The 21,295-nt window shown below is 37.9% G+C and overlaps 1 protein-coding gene across 1 annotated transcript in view; it reads left to right on the plus strand.

Annotated features, from left to right (window-relative positions):
• The window catches only part of rapgef4a (Rap guanine nucleotide exchange factor 4a), a 322,559-nt gene that overhangs the window by 298,389 nt on the left and 2,875 nt on the right, over window positions 1-21,295 (plus strand). Inside the window, exons 20-29 of the mRNA XM_039755097.1 lie at window positions 669-747; window positions 2,136-2,282; window positions 7,080-7,177; window positions 8,715-8,840; window positions 13,180-13,358; window positions 14,735-14,825; window positions 14,921-14,971; window positions 19,763-19,850; window positions 20,333-20,397; window positions 20,516-20,570. Coding sequence (XP_039611031.1) covers window positions 669-747; window positions 2,136-2,282; window positions 7,080-7,177; window positions 8,715-8,840; window positions 13,180-13,358; window positions 14,735-14,825; window positions 14,921-14,971; window positions 19,763-19,850; window positions 20,333-20,397; window positions 20,516-20,570 — 979 coding nt within the window. The remainder of the gene's footprint in view (window positions 1-668; window positions 748-2,135; window positions 2,283-7,079; window positions 7,178-8,714; window positions 8,841-13,179; window positions 13,359-14,734; window positions 14,826-14,920; window positions 14,972-19,762; window positions 19,851-20,332; window positions 20,398-20,515; window positions 20,571-21,295) is intronic.

The raw sequence follows: 21,295 nt of genomic DNA on the forward strand, positions 1-21,295 counted from the left end.
AACGTGACCAGGCTGGGGTTTGAACCCATGACTTTGCAGTGATCTATTGTAAGTCCATAATCATAATTTTATACATTAGACAGACCAGAACAATTTCTAACACAGAATTAAACAATATGTGACTCTCCATAATGATATTTTAACTTTCAAAATTTAGGTCTTCATTATAACCTGACAAATATTATCTTTTAGACAACTCCTTTTTAAGTGAAGCCAATAGTGTCTCTTTTAACATGTTGGATGGACAAAAGGCATTCAGATTACTAGTCTTTTGATTAGGCTATTCTCCACTACTGTAATTTTAATTCCATGACATTAAAAGTTCAGACTCTCCTTCTTAAATGATTGACCTTTTAGTCAATGGCAGCATTAGCCAAACTATTAAATACTGTATGCTGGTCAATGTCTTCAAAGTTGTTATAGTTATTGATCCTGTGGAAGTGCAGATAGGACATGGCCCATCTGTCTAGAGCAAAGAGATTGCGTTTCCCATCCCAAAATGTTCTCAGTTTATGGTGGAACGATCTTGTGTAGCTAAGAGTCAAATAAAATGCTGTAGTCAGCCTTTCTGTGTGTTCAAGGGAAGACAATATCCAGATCTGCCACCAAGTCTGCCTTTACGTCAGAAACCTGTGATAAAATTGTCCTTCTCTTTCTGTTCTGTTTAGCACAAAGTACTCCTGCGTCAATTTAGTATTGGTGACGAACGACTTCAGAAGCGTCAACCGATAAAGGTCACCGATGAAAGTGAGTATAAGACAGAATTGGCACTGAGAATTACCCTGAGCAGCATGTTTTATAAACACCTTTTAATCTCCTATGGAGTTTTGACTCTTATTAAAAACTTGTGTTTACCTCACCACTGACCACACCACTAGCCATGGCGTTCACCTACCTTTGGGTGTTATCATTGTAGTTACTCTGCAGTCATCTGTGTCCTGTTTTGTATTAATGCATTAACTTAAATAAAACTTCTCACATTCAGTAACTACTTGAGAGCTGAGTCTTCATTGTTTAATGTGCCTGGTTACTGTTCAAATCTTATGTTTTGACTTTTGCTTTGTTTTGCTAACCTTAGTTTGTACTTGTCCCTCGTCCTATTGTTTTTGCCTAATTAGAGTGCCGATCCTTTGCTTGAACTAGAGTTTGACCTCACCACCCACCTTATATTTTTAAATTTGCCTTTAGTAGGCACTACTAGGATATCTTGGTTCTTCACACTGGCAGATGTGTTCCATGCCTTAAACCGGGATACATAATTGGAATTAAAAGGTGATTGCAGAAGAAGAAGCCAAGCGTTAGCTTGATATACTTTAGAGTTAATTCCTGCTATCCAGATGGTTTGAATGACTCAGTTTGCTGCTGATCAGAAATCTTAGGCTTACCTAATGTATATGAATAACAAGCAAGAAGTGACTTGATTCTTGGGGAGCAACTCACCCTCCTCTATCATTGTTTTAAGAAGGTGCAGGGTGTCTCAATACAGGTAAAAAATGAACAATTTTAATAGCCAGGTTCAGCTGTGTTTAAGAAATAGTTCAGCTGAAGCTTCTGCAATTTCAATTTGCTTTTAGTCTGTATTTAGTCTGGTGCTTACTAGGATACCCCTAAGATGAAAATTGCTCAGAGGTGTAGAAGCATTTTGGGCACACCATCAACAGTAAATTGATTCATTCAATATTATTTCTTCCTAGAAAATTGTTTGCATGTTTGGTTGGGAGTGAGATCTCCCATAAATCATTTGTAGTAACAAAGGATGTGCCAAATGGGGCGAGCCCTTTTTACGGTAGAATGGCTGAGAGGCACATGGTATTGCTTCTTATGTCTTTGTTATTATAAGTTGGCTTCTGCCCAATCTTCTTTATTTTTTGTTTTTGTCTTTTCTGATTAACACCCTCTGCTTTTCTCTGTAAATCCCCTCTTTACTGATGGTGAATACTAATCCTTTTTAGGCTAGACATTCTTTAAATGCAATAACTTCTTCAGGGTTTATTCTACTGCAGAGACAGAGAAATGATTAAAAGAGATGGGAAATGAAAACAAAGTGGAACAGCAGCTTGCCACTCTTAAGGCTAATTATTATTGTGGGTATTGAAGAAAAAGAAAACTAACTTCTGACTTACCTGTTCTTGTAGTTCTCTTTAAGGTGTACTGCATCGATCACACCTATACCACAATCCGTGTGCCAGTGGCGGCTTCTGTGAAAGAGGTGATTAATGCTGTAGCTGATAAGCTGGGCTCTGGTGAAGACCTTATTCTTGTTAAGATGAGTTCTTCAGGAGGTATTGATTTGATTTTCCTAATATATAAATATTACTAAATTAAAAAGTAAAATGATGAAAAAAGAATAAAAGCCAATAGCACCTTACACATATACAAAAGTCCTCACGCTCACATTAGACGGATGAATTCCCACCTAGTGTGACTCTTCAAACTCTTCTTGGTGATTTATTCATAATTTTACTTTCTGACATATTAAATAAGGACAGGACAGAAAGTATTAGTTTACAAAACACTGCTAATGTAGTCAGGCTATCTTCAGTCACATGTTAGATTTGAAGGGACCCTTCTGCTGGCTCCATGTGCCCTCTGCTGGTGGTTTATTACAGTAACAATATTAAATTAAGTACATGAATTATTACTTTGTTCAAGATTCTAATTGTGTAACGTTGCAGTAGTTTCCAAATTTCTGTATTGGGGGAGCTGCCAAGTCATGTGATTTACTGATAGAGTCGTAATAGAGCCTGAATCTGCTTCATTGTGCCTTATATGTAGTTTACCAGTACAGAAACTGAGGATAAATTATTATTACAGTAAAAAACAAAGAGTGCTCAAGTAATGCAGTCCACCTGTTACATTACTGCGAAAGGCAAGTATTTGTTAAGATAGGTAGCATGCCATCTGATTCAGAGTCAGTAGATGGATCCAGATTAGTGGGTCTGAACAGCTCAAACTGCAATCAATCTGCCTACAAAATCTCATCAGAGAAATAAGTCAACAAGCAACCAAAATATTTCGTATTAATTCATCTGTTGACAAACCGAGAAATATGAAAACTGAGCATTATGAATAATTAATCCATATACTACATTAAGGATTCTAAATTTTCTTTTAAATTGTTTACAGATAGACAGATAATGTAAAACCATATCAAGGGGCATTCAGTGAAACATAGGAGTTCCTCAAATTTTTGTTCTGTGTCCTTTTCTCTTTGCACCAGTGACTTACAAAAGAATAATGATGATTGTTCCATTAGTGAAGAATGATGTCATGACACATATCATATGAAAATAGGATGACCCACGTGACCCTGTATTAGGATATAGTGGGTTGGATAATGGATGGGTGGATGAAACATAAATCTGTATGTTTACTTCTAACATTCCGAGACAGGAGTGACTGAATGTAAATATCTAGGAACTCAAATTGCTAATGACCTTAGATAGATAGATAGATATGAAAGGCACTATATAATAGATAGATAGATAGTAAAGGCACTATATCATAGATAGATAGATAGATATGAAAGGCACTATATGATAGATAGATAGATTGATTGATAGATAGATAGTAAAGGCACTATATTACACACTAGATAGATAGATAGATAGATAGATAGATATGAAAGGCACTATATAACAGATAGATAGATAGTAAAGGCACTATATCATAGATAGATAGATAGTAAAGGCACTATATCATAGATAGATATGAAAGGCACTATATGATAGATAGATAGATAGATAGATAGATAGTAAAGGCACTATATTACACACTGATAGATAGACAGATAGATATGAAAGGCACTATATCATAGATAGATAGATAGATAGATAGATAGATAGTAAAGGCACTATATTACACACTGATAGATAGATAGATAGATAGATAGATAGATAGATAGATAGATAGATAGATAGATAGTAAAGGCACTATATTACACACTGATAGATAGATAGATAGATAGATAGATAGATAGATAGATAGATAGATAGATAGATAGATACATACATATGAAAGGTACTATATAATAGATAGATAGATAGATAGATAGATAGATAGATAGATAGGATAGAAAAGTCACTATATGATAGATAGATACTTTATTAATCCCAAGGGGAAATGTTAAAATATAAAAATGTTCTAAATGCAATCAGCTCATATTTCTTCTCCGTTAACTCAGACTACAAAATGTGGACAGGAACCTCTTGCTATCTTTTTATCACAGCATGACCCAATCTATCATAACTTTCATCTCCATTGCCTGGTTTGGTGACTTGACAAATCAAAACTTAAAAAAAGCTCCAATGGGCAACCAGACAGGCAGCAAGAATTATTGATGCTGACTTTGATGACTTGATACGTGTGTGCCAGAGGGCAGTGATAAATAAACGGGATATTATCTTGCTGATGGCTGTCATCCATCACATGCAGGAGTTTCATTCAGTAAATCAGGGAGAACAGTTTCTTTTAAGACCTCCACAAATAGCTCCAGAAATTCCTTACTTTTCAGCACTTTTAGGTGGGTTAACAAAAATAATAATTTATTAGCACATTGTAGTTTTTATAAGTACGTTGGATAAGTCTATGTTACACTTCTATTAACATTAGAGGCAGTTTTAAGAGTATTTATAAATAATGTAAGTATGACCAATTTTTGTGAAATTTTAAACGTTGTAATATGGGAAAACCAAGGCCAGAATCCATGATGTCCAAGTATGTATAGTACTTAATTTATGAAAAATCCATAAGTTCCTCAAAAAATAAATAATTGAGAAGAACAATACCAAATTGGATCTTAAATTGTATAAAGTTGAGAACAAACATACCATACTTGCAAACAGCCCCAGGTGTTTTTTTCCTATAGCACTGTAATAAAATCACAAAGCTCTCAGTTGTGTGGCTACCAGATTCACTGTGTGACTGTCAGCAATTCACTCAACCTGCTAGTGCTCCAGGTGCAGAACGAGTGCAAGTTTCATATTTGATAAAAGTGTCGCCAAGAAACCTAAATGCAAATGTCATTAGTTGGCCTCCTTGCTCTGTAACCACCATATTGTCTTTTGTTGCTTACTTACAATGCTGCACTTATTACTTCCAACGTGTATTAATTTGGTTTGAAGTCACTATTCACATGATCTTCTGGTAAACTTGTAAAACTTGTTTCAAAGCAGCTCTCAAACTGATGTTTACTCATTTATGTTGACCTCATTTGTAAGTTTCTTCCAATAAAAGTGTCTGCTAAATTAATAAATGGAAATGTAAACAGATATCTGTACATTTAAAATCTTAAATATTTCATATTTTTTGCTTTTTTAAACCATTTTTTCTTAAGGTTTCCTGTATTTTACACCTTACAACTATAAACATAGATGTCCTTTAAAACTCATTTTTAGTTTTTTTTGCCCTCACTTCAGTTGGAAAAAGCATGGCTTTGATCTTTTGCTCTACCTTTAACAAACTAATCCATCAATCAATCAATCAATCAATCAACCTAGTGCCTTTCAAACAAGTAAAAGTGCAATGTAAGGTAAAACATGACTAGAATGAAATCCAAATGCAAAACATATGAATCCATTCATTCATCCTCTAAACACATTTTCTCTTTTTCAGAACTGCAATAGGCATACCCAGTTCTGCCAGTAAGACAGACGTCAACATCAGGTGGAATGTCAGTCTGTCCCAGGGCATACTAATACACGAGCCGACATGATCTTCAACAAGATTAATTAGAGTCAGCAATTCACTTTACAGTACGCCTTAGACTGTGTGAGGAAAATCTGCCTAATGCATCACAGGATAAAATTGTGATGCTGAGTAGTCGTTCGTTTTTTATAGCTCAATTCATTGCATTTCCCTCCTCAAAGTACCTTTTTGAAAAAACACATATTTCTAGTATAAATAGAGTCCAGGCGGGTTAAATTATTTTTGCAAAAAAGAAAGTTGTAGTTGGTCTTGTCATGTTGAAGGGCATCACTGACTGTCCGCCATTTAAAGCTGAAGAATGGTTTACCTTACGCTACATTTCCAGATATAATGAACACTTATTGACCTTGAGCAATTGATTAGAGGAAGAAAATGTACAGACCTCCTTGGCCACAAAGCCACAGGACACCTTCATCTAATTTCACAGGAGCTTGATTTTGAAGAGTTAATTTGTGTTGTACAAGCTGACCATGCAGGCAAGGATTTATCAAAGTTCTGCTCTGCATCTTTTGTTATCTCACACACTAAAATGGAAGAAAAGAAACATTTGAAGCATGAGAAAATGTACACTGTTTGGGCACCCCAGTTATATTCAAGCTGTGATTGTAACACAATGATCTTAATGTTGCAACTGCTGCTGAATGAGAGAGGAAGTCAATATGACAGGAAACAGGGCAAGTAGGAAGTGATTGCAGCAGCAGTAGACATGATATGTTTGTTCTCATTAAACTTCCTTCATCCTTTTCACACCATTTTACATGACTAAACATTCTCAACATCTCCCTGTAGTTTCCAGAGTTACTGCATGAAGGCATTTAGATTATGGGATAACTGAGCAGGAGAATCAGGGCGGCCAGTGTATACTTAATGACCCAGAGAAGGTCTTTCCTTCAACCTCATACTTGTCACTTGTTTCTGTGACTACAGTATGTGCTGCTAAACAAAGCTTTGAAGGGCACTATACAAAAGCAGCACTTCACCCATTTCTATCTTTTGGAATTTCATAAAAGTTTGTATCATGCAGCGTACTGGTACCCTGTCAAGGACTGGCTTCTGCTATACACCAAATGATGTGGGGATAAGCTCTGGCCGCCTGATGTACTGAACTTGTTAAAAATCAGGTTTCATTGCAGACAGCACCATGATCATGAATCAGCTCAGACCTAGTGTTGTGGGGCGGTGAAGCATCAGTGTTAGCCACCGTGTCACACACCACATTTCCTAAAGGGCATATAAAAATCTTTGAACATATCAAGCTATGTGATGACACAACTGCTGACCTTTTTGTAAGCATCAACATGTAAAAAATATAACTATTTCTTCACTTTCACAATGTTGTTTCTGCAACTTTGTTTGTTGCCCCTGTTTTACAGAAAAAGCCGTGCTGAAGCCCAATGAAACGTCCGTATTCACAACTTTAAGTATCAATGGGCGGCTGTTTGTTTGCCCACGGGACCAGTTTGACTCACTGGTATGTATTCATACTAATTGTTCTTTCTTCTTCATTCATGTTTTTGTCTTTGATGACATATTATTCAAAGTCTAAAGGTGGAAATGGAATTAATCCTAGAGCAACCACTTCACCCATGATTAGGTTTTAAGGTGAGGCAACACAAAAACTTCAAGAGATCCACTCAGCACATAAGCAACAGATTGGCTTTTCCTAACCCATGTAAGTCTCAACAGTGTTGGTTTTGTTTCCAATGGATTCAATAGTAGTTGCACACATCTCACTCATGCCACCAAAAGAGTGAAAACACCTAAATGTTTTTAAAAGGGATGACCCTGTTTTCAAGTGAATCTGTGGGGTTTAAAAAATGGGTAGCTGAATGCGATGGGGAAATTCAGGTTTAGTGCATTTTTGTGATATCCATCTCTTAGTTTTCACTTAAAATCAACTACACCCTTATTAATTGATGCACTTGTCCAATAACAAGTCTTTTTGAGTGCATATGTATTGCTTAATCAAGAGTCAACCTGCTGTTGTGAAATGAAACGCCAACCCATGCTGTTGTGCCTCTATCTCAATGTGCAGCTAAATTAAGCATGGATTTCGAGTCCTTTCCTGATAATAATTCTTTGATTTGCCTTCTGAATTGCCTCAGAATGCCAGCTCTTTATTTCAAAGGTATTGTATATCACCAACAATTGCTGTTTCCTTTTCACTGGATTGTAATCAAGCTGGTCAGTTTGAGAAAATAGATAATTTCAGTCAAAAACGTTAATCGTGCACACCCTCAAAAAAAGGCGCAAGTGCAAACTAAGGTGTGAAGTACACCTTTAAAGAGTGCAAAAAATGGCTCTTTGTTACAAGTCAAATTTTCGTGTCTTCATTTAAAATGCTAAACTTGAGTGATCAGTTTTTTGAGTATAATATCATTAGGCCACAGTAAAACCCTACAGCCACAGAAAGTTTGATATTCAAATTTTCACTACACCCCAAACCCTACAGCCACAAAGTTTGACATTCTTTGGTGAAATGCCCACTTCTACTTCCTGAAGGTCACTTCTAATTTTGTTTGTAAATTATTGGTGTATTGTGGGCGGCACGGTGGCGCAGTGGTAGCGCTGCTGCCTCGCAGTTAGGAGACCCGGGTTCGCTTCCCGGGTCCTCCCTGCGTGGAGTTTGCATGTTCTCCCGTGTCTGCGTGGGTTTCCTCCGGGCACTCCGGTTTCCTCCCACAATCCAAAGACATGCAGGTTAGGTGGATTGGCGATTCTACATTGGCCCTAGTGTGTGCTTGGTGTGTGGGTGTGTTTGTGTGTGTCCTGTGGTGGGTTGGCACCCTGCCCAGGATTGGTTCCTGCCTTGTGCCCTGTGTTGGCTGGGATTGGCTCCAGCAGACCCCCGTGACCCTGTATTCGGATTCAGCGGGTTAGAAAATGGATGGATGGATGGTGTATTGTTTGAGTTTGGAAGCAGGTTGGGTCAAGGAAAAAATGTAAATCAGGTGTAATTTTGAAAAAATGCACTGCAAGTGAGTGATATTGTGGCTTTATTTTCACAGACACCTCTGTCAGAACAAGAAGGTCCCTCTTTGGGCTCAATTACCACATTTGAGCTTATGAGTTCTAAGGATCTAGCCCACCAAATGACCGTGTATGACTGGGAGCTCTTCAATTGTGTACATGAGGTCAGTATCATTCTTTACAAAGATAATCATGACAAACAAACAGGCTGTCTACAAGAATCATAACCATGTCTATTGCTCTTACCATTTGAATTTCACAATAGTATATAATGACCATAGTAGGCAATGTTGCCCCCTAGTGGCTAAGGAAGATGACATTTTCACCAATAACATAGAGTGTAACTCTGAGAAAATTACTTGAATAATAAGAAGTTCAGTTATTTCTCCACAAACATTCTATATTAAGTTGACATACAAAATTGCATTCTAAAGTGAAGCATTTTTAAAAAAAATTAAAACTGCCTTCTCTGTTTTTGCAGTTTACAATAGGCATTAAGGGTACATGAGGTGAATAAAAAGCCTTAAAACTTACAGAAGACATCCATTTTAAAGCAATTGTTTTGATTTAAACAAAACCTGTATTCCATGTTCATGAGGCATCCTTACGATAAAAAAAGGAAACTAGATATAATTAAACTAATTTTGAGGTGTCCATGTTGTTTTAAGAAAGAAAAAAGCAAAATGCCAAACATTTTTGTGAGATTCTGTCATTTTAAAAGTAGACCACCCATACACTTCACATTGCTATCTGCCTGTTCATCTGAGAAAGCCATTGCCAAGCTCCCTTTATTGATTTTATTAATTGATGTGCAGATGTGAATTGCTATGTCTGTGCTGTAGACAAACAGACAGTAATAACTGAAAAAGACACACTTACAATCACTTTTAGTCTTTCACTATACAGAAGGTTATTTCCTTACATCACAAAGATGGCTTACTGCCACTAGATTAATAATGCGCATTTGTGCTTGTGACAGATAGGGGGTGCTATCGCTCTCTTGAACCCCTGCCCAAGACTCCAGACATCAGGTGAAAATCCAAAAGTAGGCTATATTTATTAACAACAGTGCACAAAGCACCCTCCTCCCCACAATACTCATTAATACACACAAAACAATACTCAATAATCAATCCACCACTCCCAGAAGCGTTGCCCTCCTACCACCCAGCTCAGCTTGCCGTCTGGAAGCTCCCACAATCCTTTTATATTCTCTGACCTGGAAGTGTTCCCAATCCCCAGTCCATGTGATTCTTTATCACTTCCGGGTCATACAAAGTCCTTTTCTTCACCCCGGAAGCACGTCACCCCCCCTTGTCCATGTGACTCGGATGTACTTCCAGGGCGTAAGGCAAATAACCATTGTTCCTCCCTGCAGCGTCTCCTAGTGGCCCCCATGGTATCCAGTAGGGTTGTGTATAAAAACTCCAATGTCCATGATGCCCTGATGGTCTTCGGGGAACCTCCATACTGCAGGGAGGGCTCCACCTGGTGGCTTGGGGGTATTGGCCGGGATGAACGGCCGGCCATACACCACATGCTTCAATAAGAGAGACTATTGAGCAGGCACAAATTATGTAATCAGGCGATAAGAACTGAACAGATAACCATTCATCCATTTTCCTAACCCTCTTGTTCAGGGTGGAGTCACAGGGTGGTTGGAGATTATCCCAGCAAACATCAAATGCATCGCAGTTCAAACACACACATGGAGCACTTTAGCAACACCAGTCTAAACTGCATATGTCTGGACTGTGGGAGGAAACTGGAGCATCTGTGGAGAACATGCAAACTCCAAGCACATGGGATCCCCAGTCTCCTTCATTCCACTACCTTGCCACTCCTCATTATTATTATTTGTTGTTCTAAATATATCTTACTTCCATTACTCTATTCACATAGAACAGTATGTGTAAGATGGCATGGCCACGTGATCCACAGCAACGAGCAGTGAGCAAGCCGCAAGCTCCCTTATTTACAAAAATAGCTCAGTAAATGTTACATTTCCATATACACCTCCTTATCGGATTTCTAATATTGTTTTCTAATTTGTCTGTGAGTGCTTACATTTTAAAAAGGGCATTGTTTCAAGACTCATACACTGTCTTACATTATAAGCATAATCTGTGATACTTGGCTATGTGTGTGTTTCTATGTAATGTAAATCTGTGCATACTGTAAATATGCAAAATCACTAGTGTTACATTAATTCCTGAAAGTGTATATATGGGTGTTTCTGTATATATATATATATATATATGAGGAATAATTTGTAATGAAAATCATGGGACCATAAAAATATTTTGTTATAATGAATATGAGGAAAATACATTTTGTGACATCCCGTCGAATAAACAAAATCAGAGCGCTTGTCCAGGGGAGTCTTCCAAATGTCAACTGGCTTTTTATTGAATGTGCCGCGATATAAATGGTGACGCCGCCCATTGTCTGGGTCAAGGGGACACAATAACAAAAACAATTCACCTTCTACCTCTTTAACTGTTCGCTCCCTTCATCACTTGATTCTGTCTTCCTTTCGCTCCAACAACAACTACCACTTCTGACCACCTCCTCTCCTTTTCTCTACGCACTGTTAATTAACTCTGATCCCTGTCACTCAACTCTAGGGAGGCGCCCCAAGTCCTTACAAAAAGTGTTCCCCCAAGACTCCACCCCGACACTAATTCCACTCCATACAGTTAATGCAATTGCAAGACACGTCACAATATATTTTTTTAACCAAGGTCACTGGCCATCTCTACCCTAGTTGCTCTTTCGACATAACATGCTTGTCACACGATGTTTAGAACATTTAACACCCAACCTGGACTCTGCTTTGTGTCTCTCGTGCAACTAATTCTGTGAACCAAGCTTGACAATACCTGTATAGAAAAAGCAACGCTTCTTAAACTGCAAAGATTATTTAATTTGAAAATGAGATGTTAAGTGTAACTTTTTTTATATACAGAAATACAAACGCGCTTCTTGTCTTTTATTTTTTTTCAGTCCTTCAAAATTGTTGACAGTGTTGAAGGTGCGATTCCAAATGTTTTCGTCACATCATTTTTCTTCATTCCGGAATCAACTTTTTCCAGGATTGTTCATTTTACTTTCAGCATAAACTGACACAGTTTCTCACTTTTTTTTTTTTTTTGTTCATTGCAAAGAAGTCTTTGAGATGCACTATGAAACTCGAACAGTACACAGACTGCCCATGTGGATGCTCGGCAGAGCACTGACTCTGAATTCGGCTGTCCCTGTATGATGTCTTGTTTACACTGCCCAAGACCTGAAATTTCGCGACAGACTGTCAATTTCTTTGAGTCTAACACGAAAATGACAGCTTTCTACAGGTTTCCCCGAGACTCTGCAAAAGTGTACGCGCACCATTAAGTATTTTTTCCATCACATTATTCTCTTTGGTGGTCATTTTTTGTCGAAAACATCTTTATTATACTGAAATTTACATTTCGTTAAAATGAAATCCATTTAACATGGTGTTGTATGAACATTTGTCTGGGCCAACAAAAAATATTCGTTATTCTGAAAAATGTGTTACTTCGGTATTTGCTACAATAGGATTTGACCTGTATAGATAGATAGCTAGATTTATCTACCATTGCTTCATTTGTAGAAATGTTCAGACAATTATTCTATACTAGCTGTATAAGCCCGTGCTGTAAATCAATCAATCAATCAATCAATATTTATTTATATAGCACATATTCATACAAAAAAATGTAGCTCAAAGTGCTTTACAAAATGAATAGAAAAATAGAAGACACAATAAAAAATAAACATAAGTCAACATTAATTAACATAGAATAAGTAAGGTCCGATGGCCAGGGTGGACAGAAAAAACAAAAAAAAACTCCAAAGGCTGGAGAAAAAAATAAAATCTGTAGGGGTTCCAGACCAAGAGACCACTCAGTCCCCTCTGGGCAATCTACCTAACATAAATCAAACAGTCCTCTTTGTATTTTGGGTTTTCATGGAAGGACCTGATGATGATGGTCACGTAGACTTCTGGCTTTCAGTCCATCAGTGTTGGTGCATCATGATGCTTTGAGTAGGTGGTGGTAAAAAGCCCAGGCTCCTAGAAACTATTGAAATCATTAGAAAAAATTAGAAATGCAGAGTCGGCGGTTTCGTTTTGTGGATGTGCCCCCTGGTCTATTATTTGTCTCCGATTCACTAACTTGGGGCCGCATTGCCAGCTCTTTGAGCTTCATGCTGTAGCTTCACACTTCCAGGAAGAACAGACACAGACACACACACACACACTTCCACGCTTATATATATATATATAAGATATCCACGCATCCATTTTTCATGATTGCAAGATGTTGGTGTCTTTCCTAGCAGCACTTGACACAAGACAGGTGATAAAGCACCAGGGAACAATGGTGCTAAGAGCAGAATAACACCCCGCTTTTTGTGGTGTGCTTTTAAACCTTGAGTAGTTTACATTTTAAATAAGAATATGTATCATCTCTTTTCTAGCATGAGCTTATCTACCACACATTTGGAAGACAACATTTTAAAAAGACAACAGCCAACTTGGATCTTTTCCTCAGGCGCTTCAATGAGCTTCAGCTATGGGTAGTGACTGAGATTTGTTTGTGCTCACAACTCAGTAAACGTGTTCAGCTACTGAAGAAATTCATAAAAATTGCTGCACAGTAAGTGGCCAAGTTCTTCTCTTCTCTGGTCAAAAACACATTTCAGATAGGACTACAATTATAGCCTACTTTTAGTAGCTAGCAAAAAACATGAAAAACTTGCATGCAATAAAAAATGTATACAAGCAAAACAAAACATATGATAAAAAAGACATTGTACTGTGTATTCGGTTTGCTTATATTTGTTTAAGGCCAGATGTGTTCGCACCATGTTTATTTTTACTTGCTCTTTAGATGCTAGTTTATGTTTAGACACGCATTCATGTCTGTCCACATAGAGACAGGTGAGAGAGGGAAATTTTTACAGATTTAAGTGTAAGTTTTTATTAGCTCGCTAAGTTATTTAAATTTGTGATAGGCTTTTACACCACATGGTACTTTATGCCCTCTGTCTTCAGTCCAGAAGGTGTCACATAAGGCTGGCATGTAATGAGGGACAGACAAAGGTTAGAATCACAAGGAAAGCAATAATCAGGGAATCAAGAGAAGTCAGGAACAGAAGGAAGTCAAAACCAAATTGAAACCTAGCGCTAGGCCTAGTTGGCCATTTTAGGTCACAAGAGCATTTTCTGGGAGAGATTTATTTAACAATATTTTAGTAAAAATACATATGTTGTGCTCATTGTGACCATACGGTGGGATGACATGACATGTTATTTGTGCAGTACGGCCAATGTGAGATTTTTTTCATGGACATTGTTTGCTGTTGTCCAATGATGGTCACTGTATTAAAACTTTGGCCATCACTACAAACTACATGAGATATGTAACATATAAAAGTATAATTTTTGGATGGAGTATTCCTTTAATGCAGTGTGCAAATAGCAGCTAAATGAGATCTTTGTTTATTTTTTTTGACTGCAAGTAGTGACTAAACTTTTGTGCGCATTACTGCAGGCTCATTTGTACTTTGGCACATTCAAGGCTTTGTCTGTCTAGGAATTATACAGCATATCTATAAACCGTTGGTTATGTTTTACATTTCAACAAGAGAAAAAGACAATCCAACTAAGCTATACAGAAAAAAATCATTAATATTAGTGATCTTGCCTTCTAATTATGACATTACTTGAAGAAAAAACAACCAGAACTACAACCATGGTAAAGAGTCATTGAATCAGACGTGTTGCCTATCTTCTGATCTTACTTTAAGATATGCAGTTGAAAATAATTTACTTTGCGGTGAAATGAAATGCTATGGACAAGTGTTATTCATTTTCAGGTAACTTAAATATATGCTGAGCAATCTGCTCTCAAAAGACATGTCAGAATTTTGGTATTAGAAATATTTCTTTGATCAAAACAACTTTCAGCAACCCTGCTATGACATCAAATACATGCAAGTAACCGTGCTATTTCTTGTTTTAATGTTTCAGTTGCAAGGAATATAAAAACCTGAACTCCTTTTTTGCCATTGTGATGGGCCTAAGTAATGTGGCCGTGAGCCGATTAACACAGACCTGGGAGGTAAGAGCCTGCAGTTTGCCGTTTTTCAAAGCTGTCAACTCCTAACACGTCAGACCAACTAAAATTCCATTTTCTTTTTTTACTTTGTTTTTCAGAAACTTCCCAGCAAGTTTAAAAAGTTCTACTCAGAGTTTGAAAGTTTAATGGTAAGAGTTTTCCCACTGGGTGTGTTTGCTCATGGGGTCCCCCACTTGCACAATAGCTGAATATGTTACACATTATATAGTGCCTTTCTATGGTGAGCACCATACAAAGGTACTTTACAAGTACAAATTGACAGGAGGAAGACGGCTTAAATGCATCTTCATTACCATTGGATCAATTGCAAATTAAGCAACCTCTGAGGGTCATTCAGTGGGTTAGAGATTGGCAGGTTGCTGGAGTGCAAACCAGTGGGTTAAAGTCCTTAGTCTCTAAACTCTATATAATTCTATAAAATAGCCATCTGCCATTCCGCCCCTACAGCCTGTGCCCATTCCTTTAGTGATACAGGCCAATTAAACAGTGTGGCAGCTTCTTGACCTACTCGGCTCACATATTCACAACACTGACTTAAATATTCATCTGTCGGATCACCACTAACTGCCTTAATAGTTTATTAGATTTTGACATATGGATTTGTTTATTGTTCTTTGTATGATTTTACATGTTTCGTGCTTCATTTTTATGTTCTCAACTTTGTAATTTTATTTTAGATGAGTTCTGGATACTGTAAATAAAAGTTTCATTGCTTACTTAGCATACATATTTGTAAAACACTGCAATAGTAGTCACAAGGAAAGAGGCTAAATAAAACAAATGGATTTCACCAACCTAACATCCGTTTACACAAGCTTTCCAGTTTTTGGGATGTATAAGAAAGATGAGTACCCTGTACACAGAAGAGTTTGATTTCTGCAAGCTGTTTGGTTTTCCCCAATGGAAAGTCCCCTTAAGCATACTCTGTCTCTTTGGAAAAATTAGTAATCCTTGGGTTTCTCTTTAAATGTAATAATCATTCACAGATGGGCAATCCAAATGAATAAGTATCTGTATGATCTTAGATCACTTCCATTACAATTTATAATTTTTTAGAAATCACAGTTTTTTTGTTCCATTATTGGAATACATTCTGAGTTTTACTCCTGACCAGGGGCCTCATGTATAAACGGTGCGTACGCACAGAAATGTTGCATAAGAACTTTTCCACGTTCAAATCGCGATGTATAAAACCTACACTTGGCGTAAAGCCACGCACTTTTCCACGGTACCTCATGCCTTGTCGTACGCAAGTTCTCCGCTCGGTTTTGCAGACTGGCGGCACCCAGCGTCAAAGCAATGGTACTGTTCCTGTGTGATTACTCATTATTTTCATGACGCGGCTTTATAAATACACCGAAACTAACCACATATTGTTTATTAGTGTAATGCATCTGATTGTAATTAACTTGTAACAATATAATGGTAGAGGGAACAGCCATAGTATTCCAAATACCATAACTGCTTTAGCGTTGTTACTCTCACTTCTTCTTCTTCTTCTTCTTCTTCTTTCAGCTCCTCCCGTTAGAAGTTGCCACAGCGGATCATCTTTTTCCATATTACTCTCACTGCACGACTCGGAGTATTTATATCACTGTATCTGAGTGTGAATCACAGCAGCAGCTGATCGGAAAGAGAATTATCGGTATACAGCTTTATGGACACGCTGTCTCAGCCACGGCAAAACGTTTTAAAGCCTTTCCTGTACGGACCTTGCGGTTCAGAAACAGTTTCATCCCAAGAACTCTAGACGCACTCAATCAATTGCACCTTGTAGAACGGTTAATACTTTTAAGTACAATCACCTCACTGTAAACTTGCACTCCAGTTATAATATCGCACAACCTGAGCCACTTTATAAAGCGCGTATTTACATATGATGACGATATCATTTTTAAGGTGAAATGCAGCAAAATATGTTTGTTAAATTATACAGATAAAACTTTAACTTCATTTAAATAATCTATATTCACTGGGAGTGTCGTTAAGGATAGAATAATTAAACATGTACTACGAAGATATTTCAATGTTCTTAAAACGTTTTGAAGAATCGGCGCTAAGCTTACAGATGGCTTAACGTCTATTACAGAGCTGATTGTGTGGAGATCGGTTACTTGGGGAAAGAAAAGCACTGACTGCAGTGACGGCTACGCCAATATATATTGAATATAAAACAGAAAGAGAAAATAACACAGCAAAACGCATGCGACAAATTTCAGCAAAAGTGAAATGCTTGTGTCATGAGCACAAGGCGGCTATGCAGTGTTTGCAACGGACGTGGCCATCCACCGTGCATGACATTGGCAGGCAAAGGAGCCACCGATTCTTCCTCTGCCCAGTGCCACCACAAGCCTAGAGCCACCCCTGAGTACTCCTGCAATAAATTGTTTCATCGAAGTGAAACACATGTTTAATAACGCGCTTTAATTCCTATCATCATGAAAATGACATCACGTATACATCTCAGTATTTTAGTTATTCAGAGAGCTGTAATATCACAAATGTAATGGACTCTGTGTCCAGTTGGAGGAAGAGAGCGGTTTAAGAAGCAAGTAGTGATTCACACACATAGAGCACATAGAAGATCAAATACAAAACAAAGCATTTAACGTGCTACTTTAATTACGATGTGATTTGAGAAACTGGTTAATTAAACGATTTTAAGATGAAGTTTATGATGTTCTACTTTAATGACAAAATAAACTACGTGATTAAAGTGGAAATGTCGAGATTGAAGTGGACATTTCGTGCTTTTTCCCCACTGTGTGCCTTTTTTCTCTGTACCCTAATAAGCTTTCATATGACACTCAGACAGTGGGCTTACAACTCGGCTTTTCACGGCGACTTTGATATGTGACTTCTTTTTTATTTCCGGCACTGTGCGATTTTGTGAATGTGAGCTTTCAAGTTTCTCCAACACGCTATGCCACTCGATCAACTTCATTTTGTTGATTATACCACGGTTTATTTGAACAAATAGTATGTTTTTTCCTTTGCCTCCACTTGGTATTCGCTGAAATTCTTATATTTCCCCCATGCTTTTCCCATTGTCTTTTCACAGAAGGCTGCGCTTAAGGGCGATTTATATTATTTTGCATATTCAAAGAGGCGTAATTCTGGGAGGAGTTGGAACGTTACATAAAGCGTGTGCACGAGCGTTAGTTTTCACGCTGATTGGGATTTATGTAGCGGAAGAACGTGGAAGTTGGATGCGCACAGATTCCTGCATCTGGATTTTTCTGTGCGTAAGCACATTTCGCTTTATTGCTTACGCCATGTTATAGTGCGAGTTCTACGCACGGCGTTATACATGAGGCCCCTGGTCATTGTCTATGTGGAGTTTGTACATTTTTCTTGTCTCTCTGTGTGGCTTTTCTCGGGTTACTCCCATTTCTTTCAACAACCCAAAAGACATTAATGACAGGTTAACTAGCGACTTTCTGATTAATACATTCAAGTAGGAATTTTATTGTTCTGTATATAATGAATGACCCCCACATTGTTTTCTGTGATAATAATGACCCTATAAGCATATTAATTGGCACCTTGTGGGTTTGTTCATGATTGTACTTTGTAAGTGCTTGGTGGCTTCTGAAAAGCAGGTCCCTGCCTTGTAGCCTGTCAGGCTCAGATTCTCTGCTGATCTTTTTGGAATAAGTGGGTTCAGTGAATGAATGAATAATTAATGGATTAATACCTGAGCAACAAGCAAATGTGCCCGACCTTTAACACCTCAGTAATGAAGAGTAAACTTAAAGTCATTTCTGAATAGGGATTGTAGCAGGGTTAGTAAAGTTGAGTCCAGCAGGAAGTGGGCTCTAGGAATTTTGATGGAGTTTTACTTTGACATTTCAAGATAATAATAATAATAATAATAGATTTTATTTATATCGCGCTTTATATTTAACAATCTCAAAGTGCTGCAAAAGAAGAATAAAATTAACAAACAAAAAAAATCTATAGAAATAATTTAACAGAAAGCCTTTCTAAAAAGATAAGGTTTTAGGCTTCGTTTGAAGGCATCAATCGACTGTGGGGCTCTCAAGTAGTCGGGGAGGGAATTCCAGAGCCTCGGCGCCACCGAAGAAAAGGCTCTATCACCCATACTGCTAAGTTTAGTTCTGGGAACTTGAAGAGTGTTGATATGCACAGAGCGGAGGGTGTGTGAGGAAGTATGAGGGATAAGGAGTTCCTGTAAATACAGGGGAGCAGATCCATAAATGCACTGATGGGTAAGGAGGGAAACCTTGTACTCAATTCTAAGTGGTACAGGGAGCCAGTGAAGGGTTTTCAAGATAGGACTGATGTGGCTATGCTTTTGCACCCTCATCAGGATCCTGGCAGCGCTGTTCTGAATGTACTGGAGTCTCTGGATACTCTTGCCAGGAATCCCAATGAGGAGCGCATTACAGTAATCCAGCCTGAACGAGACAAAGGCATGGACAAGCCTCTCTGCATCTGCCAGGGTAATTGTTGGACGGAGTTTAGCAATGTTCCTGAGATGGTGAAAAGATGACTTACAGAGATGTTTAATGTGGGTGTCAAAAGTTAGTTGAGAATCCATTTTAACACGCAAGTTTGTAACAAATGTAGAAAAAGGTATCTTTTTTCCAGAGAAGGTGATACTGGTGATGGTAGTGGAACGAAGCTGGTGTGGTGTGCCAACTAAAATGGCTTCTGTTTTAGATCTGTTTAGCTGAAGGTATACAAAGACAATGCCTGCCTATACCTACAACACACAGAGGACCCAGACGTAGTGTACGGGTACAGGAAATGGCAGTAAATCACCAATAGGGTAATCTTGGTATAGTGAGGGTTATTTTTTTTTTTTTTAAAATATACTTTCGCGTGTGTTTTTTGTTTTTTTTGGATGGTATAATGTTGTGAATTTTAAATGTCTACATAATATTATTTTCCAGGATCCATCTAGGAACCACAGAGCATACAGGCTCACCATGGCTAAGCTGGAGCCACCAATCATTCCCTTCATGCCTTTACTTATAAAAGGTAAGCAGCCAGCTCATGTTTTGGATCACAGTTTATGGACATTACAGTTTAATGTCTTATAAATAAAAATGCTAAGCCTGCTATCAAGACGTTACAGTTATAGTTGTTTTAGACAAGTCATGGATGGATAATAGTAAGTTTGTAAGCAAACAGTTGCGCAATATTTATATTAAGAGTATCTCAAGCATGTCTTTATGTCTTGGCAATTTCAAAGTGGACTAATATAAGTGCTTGTGGCTGTAGCTTGTAGATTGTAGCCGTGAAGTTTGTTGTTTCTGTAAACAGAGTGCTGTGAAATATTCTCCATTTCCATGCATCTCTGTATGGTAATACACGGCTTTCTTGGAATAACTGAATACATTTTTAAAATGTTAAGTTATTAACATCTCCTGTGTGATTAATACACATCTGTGCTTTAATAAACCCTCTTTACAGCTCTTTATTATTGATTATTGTTGATTTATATTTTTGTTTTACAATAGATATGACATTTACCCATGAAGGCAACAAGACATTTATTGACAACTTGGTCAATTTTGAAAAAATGGTAAACTTTTTTTGTTTTATTTGTATATTCAACATAAAAAGCAACTCACAGCATGTTCTTCTCCAGTCACATTTCAACTCAAACTAACTCATTTCTGTCCTTTTATTTTATTTTGCAGCGAATGATTGCAAACACTGTGAGAATAGTACAGTACTGCAGAAGCCAGCCTTTCAGTAAGTTTTTTACGACAATTTGTATTCCATACCTAACTTTTCAGGAGACTGACCCAGTGACTATCTGTGTGGTGTGCAATGCTTTGAAATAAGGAAGTACACGCCATGGAAGGGTGTGTGTTTGTTTCAAAACATTTGCATGTATGGATATTTAATTCATCCATCCATTATCCTAACTACTGGGTCACAGGGGTCTGCTGGAGCCAATCCCAGCCAACACAGGGCGCAAGGCAGGAGCAAACCCCGGGCAGGGCGCCAGCCCACCACAGGGCGCGCACACACACACACACACACGCACACACGCACGCACGCACGCACACACTAAGGACAATTTAGGATTGCCAATTCACCTAACCTGCATGTCTTTGGACTGTGGGAGGAAACCGGAGCACCCAGAGGAAACCCAGGCAGAAACAGAGAGAACATGCGAAAAAACAGCTCCGCTCCTCTTTTCTGATGTTGCCCCCCTTTGGCAGAAATGGCAGGGATTGTCTGCCAGTTTTACGCTGAACTGTACATCAGCTCATTCTTACAGAACTCCTTCAACGTATGATGTTTCAGGACTTTTTTGATTATATGGCTTGCTTTAAGTCTTTTACATGTAGGACTGTACTCATTTATTCCTCATAAGGAATATCATACCTGCTGACTTACATAGTATAATGAGCACAAAATATGATTTTTCAATGTTACTTTTTATATTTGATCACATTCACCCATCAGTA

This window comes from Polypterus senegalus, chromosome 6 (genome assembly GCF_016835505.1).
Source record: "Polypterus senegalus isolate Bchr_013 chromosome 6, ASM1683550v1, whole genome shotgun sequence".
NCBI lineage: Eukaryota > Metazoa > Chordata > Cladistia > Polypteriformes > Polypteridae > Polypterus > Polypterus senegalus.